Source organism: Hemiscyllium ocellatum, chromosome X (assembly GCF_020745735.1).
Source record: "Hemiscyllium ocellatum isolate sHemOce1 chromosome X, sHemOce1.pat.X.cur, whole genome shotgun sequence".
In the NCBI taxonomy this organism is placed as follows: Eukaryota; Metazoa; Chordata; class Chondrichthyes; order Orectolobiformes; family Hemiscylliidae; genus Hemiscyllium; species Hemiscyllium ocellatum.
The window spans coordinates 7,106,627-7,115,370 of NC_083453.1; the positions used below are offsets into that span (position 1 = coordinate 7,106,627).

At 40.8% G+C, this 8,744-nt stretch overlaps 1 protein-coding gene across 2 annotated transcripts; it reads left to right on the plus strand.

Moving 5' to 3' along the window:
- Window positions 1–1,176: 1,176 nt before the first annotated feature.
- On the plus strand, window positions 1,177–8,412 carry LOC132805777 (myosin light polypeptide 6-like). 2 transcript variants are annotated; one of them, XM_060821023.1, is made up of 7 exons: window positions 1,177–1,256; window positions 1,360–1,387; window positions 2,939–3,082; window positions 3,880–4,053; window positions 5,808–5,885; window positions 6,594–6,635; window positions 7,973–8,412. In XM_060821023.1, the coding sequence occupies exons 1-6, from the start codon at window positions 1,254–1,256 to the stop codon at window positions 6,620–6,622; spliced, it is 456 nt and encodes a 151-aa protein (XP_060677006.1). In that variant the 5' UTR covers window positions 1,177–1,253; the 3' UTR covers window positions 6,623–6,635; window positions 7,973–8,412. The 2 variants fall into 2 exon arrangements, with proteins under 2 accessions (XP_060677006.1, XP_060677005.1); XM_060821022.1 differs by lacking the exon at window positions 6,594–6,635.
- The last annotated feature ends 332 nt before the right edge of the window (window positions 8,413–8,744 follow it).

An 8,744-nucleotide genomic window follows, 5' to 3' on the forward strand; every position in this document is an offset into this window, starting at 1 on the left:
TTATTTTCTAAACTCCTATAAGGTTGCCTCTCAACCTCTTACGTTCCAGTGAAAAAAGTCCCAGCTTATCCAGCCTTTTTGTTTATAACTCAAGCCTTCCATAACTGGCAACATCCTGCTCTGAAATATATAGTGTTCTTAAGAGGACTTGACAGGGGAAAGGCTGATAGGATGTTCCCCCTGCTACAAGAGGATATAGTCTTAGAATAAAGAGGCACCTATTTAAGACTGAGATGAGGAGGAATTTCTTCTCTGAGAGTTGTGAGCTTTTGGAACTCCTTGCCACAAAGAGCATTGGGGGCACCTTTTGTGTATTGAAGACTATTAGATAGATTCTCGATTACTTGGGGAATCAAGTGTTATGGGGAAAGGCCAGGAAAGTGGACATTAGGAATGTTGGAACAGCCGTGATCCTATTGAATGGAGAAGTGGGCTTGAGAGACGAAATCGCCTACTCCATTAGTATTTCTTAGGGTATTATGGGAGTATGTGTCTTTGAGATCTACTTGCCTTTCCTGGTTAAGTTCCCAGGCTATGGGAGTGTTCTCTGCAGGCTTGCTTTTTGGTGAAAATAAAAATACTGCGGATGCTGGAAATCCAAAACAAGCTCAGAAAATTGCATTTTCTGCTTTTGTTATTCTGTTTTGACCCCACATGGCCAGTATACAATTTCTGTTTTATTATTATCTTCAGTTATGAGCTCCATTTGCCTTGCCTCTGAGTCAAATGTGATGGTAGTGGTTGTCAGGTGGGAGACTGTGGACAGGCAAGTGGATTTGAGGTTACAATCTTTTTGACTGGCAGAATAAGCTTGAGGGGCTGAGTCGTCTACTTTAGCTTCTGATTCTTGAGCTTGTATCATAATCACTTTTATCTTTCACCCTCTGGCGGATCTCTGTTGTCTTTTCATCTTTTCCTTTTCCCTAACTCATGACTTGTTTAGAGGTTGTTCATCTCTGGTATCATAGTTCTGACAAAAGGCCATCAACCTGAAACCTTGGCTCCTTTTTCTCTCGTGCTGTCGGACCTGAACATTTCCAGTGGGTTCATTTTTCAAAGCGGACTTGGCCGCTATGTGCTTTGGCGGAGACGGGCTGAGAGGATGCCAGTCATTCCATAGGTACTGCCGGTCCATTGGTCAGCGTGTCGAAACTAGGAAGAGAGATCTCTGATTGGAGGAGAAGAGGGGCTGTCAATATCCGGTGTGAATATCACAAAGAGAAACAGCAAGAAGGAGCGGTAGTAAGAACAAGATGGTGAGTGAAGTTAGGCGTTGAGTGAGTAAGCGGATGCTATGATGTGGTGCTGTTTCTTTCCTTGTATTGATATTGCATTTTGTTATTTTTTTTCCCTGTGTAGTGTGATTTCGCCGAAGATCAGATTGCCGGTAAGTTTCCGTCTTCAGTTTTCAACTGGCCGTGGAATAAGGATTTTAGCCTGAACCCACCTCGGCGGTAGTTTGCTTAAAGTTCCCGCAATGGGGTGAAAGCTCTCAGTCTAAGTTACTGGAGGCCCTAAGTTACTGGATTTGTTCCCCATCCCAGCCTTACTTTCCTAGCTTTAAAAGCCGGAAACCGCGCCTTTTCTCTCTTCTTTCCCCTTCCCCCCCCCCAACCCCCCCTCCCCTTCGACTGATTAGTAAAACTCTGTCCAAATAAGGACAAAGATCTTCTCTCTCAGGCAGCCTGGGCCCAGCCCTCATTCCTTTCAAATGCGTCTACCGAGATAGAGAGTTCCACCGATTGTAAGCAGAGAACACGACGTCTAGGCTTTGATCGCCTCTCACTAACTTCCGTTCCCTCATCCATTCCTCCGCCGTTTTATAACTAATTGTCTGAACCAGAACCTGAAACTCGAAGTAATTACGTAGCGTCAACGGCATGAACCATTCCTACAATGATACAACACAGCCAACTCAGTCCCACAGGCCTACGATTGTTCTTCATCCCATTTCCTTTTGGAAGCCTTGATTCAGTTTTATTTCACCAATCTTACTTCCACCTCGAGGTATGCTCACTACCACCACCGAGCCCCCTTTTTTTTTTGAGTTGAATGGCCTCTATAGTGCACAATAGTTGCACGCTTTGTGTTGACTGGGTGCACAAATAAATGTTATGATTTCCTTAAGAGACTGAAAACTTTCAGTTGAGCTGAAAAAAGTTTCTAAAGTCTTGCTGCAGTTAATGGTGCCTCAAGTCACTTTTTTTTCCAAGCGTGTTTTACTTTTGTATGCAACTTACTTTTAAACTGCAGAGATGAATATTCTGTTTTATATTTATCTCATGCTCTCCACTGAATTGCTATCCTTCCAGTGGACAATCCACAGTCGCTCCCAGCTTCATATGGGTTTCTGTATCCTTGTTTGTTTGCTGTGTAGTGACTGTGTCTCCAGGTGCCTTGCCTCAGTTTAGAGTTTCCTTCACCAGCAGCTAAGTTTGTTCTGAAAATTCTTCCCCCTTGCCAAAATAGGGCCAATCTCCTGGACTTGACTGTTTCTCCCTCCTGCATTTTGTTGTGGCAGCTTGCAAAACTAAGTTACCTAGTCTCTGCTGTTGTCTTAGATATTGTTTTGTAGGGAAGGTTATAACGTGATCTCAAAGTTTGAGAATACCGTGTAAATCTGTAAATTTCCTCATTTAATTGGCCAATCAGTTACATAAATAGCCAGTATTGTGGTGATGCCTCAATTGTTTCTTTAATTATAAACAAATAGATTATGCTGTTGACTCTACCGATTCCGTCCCTCCACGGTAATCATTGTTACTACCGCCACCCTCCTTCCTTCCCTGAATATATTGTATTCAGGATGGTTTTGTACTTGGTTTCTTCTGTCCTAAATCATGTGCATTTAATCTTCTGTCTCCTTGATCTTAATTCTAGGAAATCAGTTTGTCCTTTTTAAACCTGCACATTCTTTGAGTAACTATTTTCTTTGCAGAATTCAAAGAGGCATTCCACCTCTATGACCGGATTGGTGAAGGTAAAATTGGCTACAGCCAGTTTGGTGATCTCTTGCGTGCTCTTGGCCAGAATCCATGTAATGCTGAAGTCTTAAAAGTCCTTGGGAACCCAAAGCCTGAAGGTAAGGACCAAAAGTATTGTAGTTGGGGAAGAAGCCATAGGAGAGGATTCTGAGGAGATGTGCATGGGATAAGGAATTCTGTCATATACAGAAACTAGTCATGATCCCCTTGGAACAGAAGGTGAAGAGGAGGTTCAATAATTTGTAAAATTATGGTATTTTGATAATTTCATACACCATATACTGTTGTCACTGGTGTGAGGGTTAATAATCTTAGGAATTTTAAAAATAAAACTCAGCTGTGAGGAGAAATCTTTTGGGTGGAATGAGTTATGATCTGGAATATGCTACATGATAAAGTTCTGGAAGCAGATTCCATCTGCATTTCAACAGGGAAATGCTGCTGGTGTGGGTTTACTCCCACAATCCAAAGATGTGTAGGCTAGGTGAATTTAGCCATGCTAAATTACCCATGTTCAAGGATGTACAAGTTAGGTGCATTAGTCGGGTAAATGTAGGATAATAGGGCAACTGGTCTGCGTGGGTTACTCTTGTTTTGAGGGTCAATGTGGACTTGGGCCAAAGGGCCTATTTCCACACTGTAGGGATTCCATGATTCTTATCAAAACTAAATGGAAAGAAAATTTGCTTTATCCATGTTGAATAAGTGCTTCATTTTTGTTGGTTTTGTTCCAAAGTTTGTGTTCTGCTGATGTAATTGGATAGACATTTTTGTACTTAGTTTTGTTGGGGTTCCAGCACCCCTCTTGCTTGGTAACCAAGCAACAGCTTGCATGTCTGTAAACGAAGGTAATGGAGAACAAAGATAGCAGTAAACTTTTCTTTTCACTTTTTAGACATGAATGTGAAAACGCTGGATTTTGAGCAGTTCCTTCCTAAGCTTCAGGACATTGCAAGAAACAAGGAACCAGGAACATTTGAAGACTTTGTTGAGGGTCTGCGTGTTTTTGATAAAGAAGGCAATGGCACAGTCATGGGTGCTGAGCTACGTCATGTATTGGTTACTCTTGGTAATGTTTCATCTATTGTGGTCACTAGAATGTTAACCATGTCAAACTCTATAGAAAGTTACAAAGCTCTTCTTTTGAACATGTTTAATCTGTTAAACAAATCAGTGGTTTCTGCTTCATTCTGAGACACTGTCTCACTGTAGTGTTGAAGGATCAGGCTGGTTTTAGTTTTTAATTTTGAACCTAAATACTTTTTCAGTTTGAACACCGTCATGCCAGCTAAAGAGTCCCTGCTTGCAGCAGAAAACACTCCACAATTTAATTTGAATTGGCCCTTGTGCTCATTTTACAAGTGGGGAGAAAGGAGTATTTCTGGCTGGAAGTGGTTGCTTTTTTTTCCCCCCAAGTTCCTATTAAGAATCTAAATAGGAGCTTTTCTCCCTCTGTTTTTCTTCTCATCGCTGTCCTAAATAATCAGCCTTTTTTTGGTCTTGAGACTGTGTCCTCTATCTCAGGCAAATGACCTCCGTATCTATCCATTCAAGACACTTCAGAATTTTGTATGTTTCAATTAAAATCCCCTCATTCTTAACATGAGAAAATTTGGGTCAATTTACTCAGGCTCCCAGGGCAACCCTCGTTCAGAGACCAGTCTTTTGAGCCTTCACTGTATCACCTCCCAGTGTAACAGAAGAATTCACTTAAGTATATTAAATGGTGCAGTACTGTGGTTTTTAAGAAAAATACTTTTGGTGCCAAAGTGACTAAATGTTGCCCATGTGATATTCCACTTATTGTATCCCTACTGAACTTGTCTCTATCTATTTGCCTGTGGAGGTGAACATGATTAACACAGCTGCCACCTGCAAGCTGCTGCACTAAATGGCCTGTCAATCCAATTGTTTGGAGCTGACATGTGAGCAAGTTTGAGATACATGCCCTATCATGAGTCTTGTATGCCCTCTTGTGGTGCAGTGGTAGTGTCCCTATCCCTGGGCCAAGGGTCCTGGGTTCAGGTCCCACCTACTTCAGAGATGTTACTAAATATCTCTGAACAGTTTGATTTAGATGGGTTCAATTTTTAAATTATATATTTTTAAAAAAAAACAGACCTTGTCACTGACTTGGATAGCTGCTGGCAGCTACCGGATTCTAAAGTCCACTGGTCAATGTACACTATGGGGGAAGCCACCTTTCCTGCTTGCTATGTTGGTCATTAATTGCTGGCAAGTGGAGAAAGTTGTCCATGGATTATTTTACTCAGTAATTAATTATAGAGTGGTGAAAAGGGTGTTTTTTTTTCCCTCTGGTAATCATGCCCAATTAATTTACTTTCTCGTCACTTCCAGGGACATGTTGCTGCATGTCCTCAGTTTGCATTCTCCCCTGGTTTTGTTCCATTAGCAAAAATGAACATGTTTTGTCTGCTGTCAAAACCTTTTGTCTGTGTTGTCACTGCTGCACCATTACTAGACATCCCTTTAAGGAATCGAAAGTCCCACACTCTCTCTGGAATTCCTTGTGTTGTGACCATTGTTTTGAAATGCCATCTTTTGGTCAGCCCTTAACATTTCTTAAGCTTTAGCATCTGTCTGTTTCTCTCTCTCTACAGTTTTTGTCATGTTAATGTGTAAACTACTTTACTTTGTCCAGTCTTTGTGCTTGATGGATGATGTGTGATTTCATGCTGCCTGTGATATGATCAAGTGCATGCTTGCCAGACATTCTTCGTTGCTGGGTGTGTCTTCCAGTTTCTTGTTTTTAGGTCAGTCCATGTTGTCTGTGTTTTTTAATGAGCTATGTTGTTTGTTTAGGTGAGAAAATGACTGAGGAAGAAGTGGAGACTCTGTTGGCTGGCCATGAGGATGCTAATGGCTGCATCAACTATGAAGGTCAGTATCTGAATGTCAAACCTCGGTACTAAATATTTACTTAGTTTTGATAACTATGGTTTGTGTTAATGTTACTTGTGAAAAGTAGTTGTGCAATATGGGTATGCTTGTGTATCTACTGTACGTAAAGTCTACATTTATACAGAAATTGAGTTGATGCTGCTGAGCTATCTAGGTGATGTTGAGTAGCAAAGGGTTTGGACTATAATTTTATGAAAATTAGACAAAACAGTGAGGGGAAAACCAAGCCGTTCCCATTTTAATTAGGGGAGGTAATTTTGGTCATTCTTTGCGCATCCACCCAGAACGCACACCAATGGACAGTAGGCAAATTGTATCATTGCTATCATTCTGTGGTAGATGTAAGGAATGAAGTTGCTGGTTTTCATCATTACCTCCTGTTGATCACTGAGATACTGAGAATTTGTTGGTTGAAGAGCACAACTGGTATGTTTATAATTACCCAAGTTTAAACAAACATTGTAGTAGGACATGTAAGAACCTTCCTCTCTCCAGTTCTCCTTCACTTCAATGTGAAATTAAGATACTCGGAGGGGGGGGGGGAACAAAGATATTGGGTCTGTTTAAAACTGTCCAAATTCCTTGCCTGCCTTGGGATGACTCCTTATCAAACATTTTGATTCAAAATGCATTTACTTTTTTTTAAAAAAAAACACTTAGTTTAACATTTTTCTTCCTTTTTGACAGCTTTTGTCAGGCACATCATGTCTGGGTGAATGGCAGGCCATGGTATGCCACATTGACACATCCTTTATTACCCTGCCAATTTTTAACTTGTTATCTATCTTTTTTGGCATGTTCTGCATGTGGCTTGTTCTAGGTATGACTTGGAGGGATGGGAGGGCAGTGTCTCTGGTTCTCAACTATACTTGAATTTCTGCCAACTAAAGGAAAACCATTTTAATCGTGACCACTTCGTGCAGGCTAGATGGTCTAATTTAGGGTGAGATGGTGGAAAACTGGTAACCTCACAGGACTAGTAATCCAGAGATCCAAGCTTATGGTCTGGCTGCATGAGTTTAAACCCCATTACAGATGCTGGTGGAATTTAAAGTTCTGTTAATAAACCTAGAACTTTGAGCCAGCCTGTATTTGTGACCAGAACAACTTTTTTTTTAAAATCAGGTTCACTTCAAAGATGGGCATGTGCCATTGTATCTGGTCTGGCCTTGGAAATGTGACTCTGCCATTTCAGAAGGCAGTCTGTTCAAGGGCAACTAGGGACAGGCAACAAATATTGGCCTTGCTAGCAATATCCAAACACTTCAAACAGATAAAAATCCACTTTTGCCTATCACTTTCCTATTTTGATTAAAAGTTCTTTTTATGCCAATATCTTCAAGTCAAAATGACTTGAATTAGACACCCATTAACCACCTCTCTGAGAAGTGAAAGCTGATAATCCTGATCCCCTTTTTAGGAGGACTCTATTTTCCTCTTTGCTCAGCATTTTCCAGTGATTTGAAGAGTAGAACCTTTTTTTTTCATGGCACATTATGACAAACTTGAACGCCTGCCAGCTGATTTTTGTAGGATCCTTTTGACTCAAATGGTCTTCCTTTGGTATCTCATGTGTTGCTGTGAATTGACATGCCTGCATTCTTTTGTCTGACTAGGCTTTGCCAGCCTGACTGAGCTACCATTGTTTTTCTGCTCCCTGTCTGTAGTTAGTGTAAATTGGAAAACTGACTTCTGGACCCACTGTGCTCAATAGACTTCTACAGGGGCGGGGAGGAGAGGATGAAAGAGGGGTTCTGAAAGGTTCCGATTACCATCTATATGAGCCAGTAACCTAATTTTTGTTTGAGTAGGTAGTCAAATCTAATTAATAACTACCTTGAGAAATAGTTTAGTTTTCAGCAGTAACTTGTGATGGTAAATTGGGATGACACCTTCGCATGTGACTTACTTTGCTGTCTATTTTATATGCAAACCATGCTCTTGCATATAGTTTTTTCCTGGGATTGAGTTGGTGTATTCTAAAATTGAAAACTTTAATCGGAACCTTTCTTGAATTCTCTTTTTGTCATGTCAGAATGATATAACATCTATCTTTCCTCTTACAGAGCTGGTCCGAATGGTGATGAACGGCTGATAACTCTGTACCTGCATTTTTAAGTGCCTTTTTATTTCAACCTACTTAGAAGCCTCCTTTCTAAAAGAATTTTCTGTTTATATTTATCAACACACGTGCAGGCCCAAGAATGGGAATCCAATGCATTGAGTCCATCTGTAGGGTGATGGGGAGCTGAGTAGGTAGCAAGAGGGTGAACTGCTAAACCTGGATACACTGCAGGCTTCTGCATCTCCTCAGCAGGAATGAATGCAGTGGTTCTAATTGAGGCCCTAAAATCTTCCTTTCCCTGAAGTAATCTTGTAGGAAGGCCAATTTTTGGAGTAAGAAGGATCGATGTCTCTGAAGCTCAGTTCATTGGCTTCTGCTTTGATTGTGTATGCACGCTAATTTTCTGTATTTCATTGCTTTCAAATAAAACCTCACTATGAACTTGCTGTGTGGTCATTTGAATTTCAGTACTTCACTCCACTCCATTTGGGGTTAAGAGAAAGTGAGGCAGTCTATGCTGTTCTGAGAACCTCCTTAATGCCAACATTCTCTACTGAGTTTGTCTTGTTTTGAAGTTAATAACTCCCAGACTGCATTTTTCCTGAACTATTGATGACTTTTTATGGCTTTGTTCAGTTATAGGCCCTGCTAAAAGGGGCATGTCTTATGCTACACAAATACATACTCTGCTGCTCTGGGTTTCTATAATTGAAGTAGAATACTTGGAGGGGAGAGGTGCTGTATCATTGGCCAATATATTACAATAAAAATGA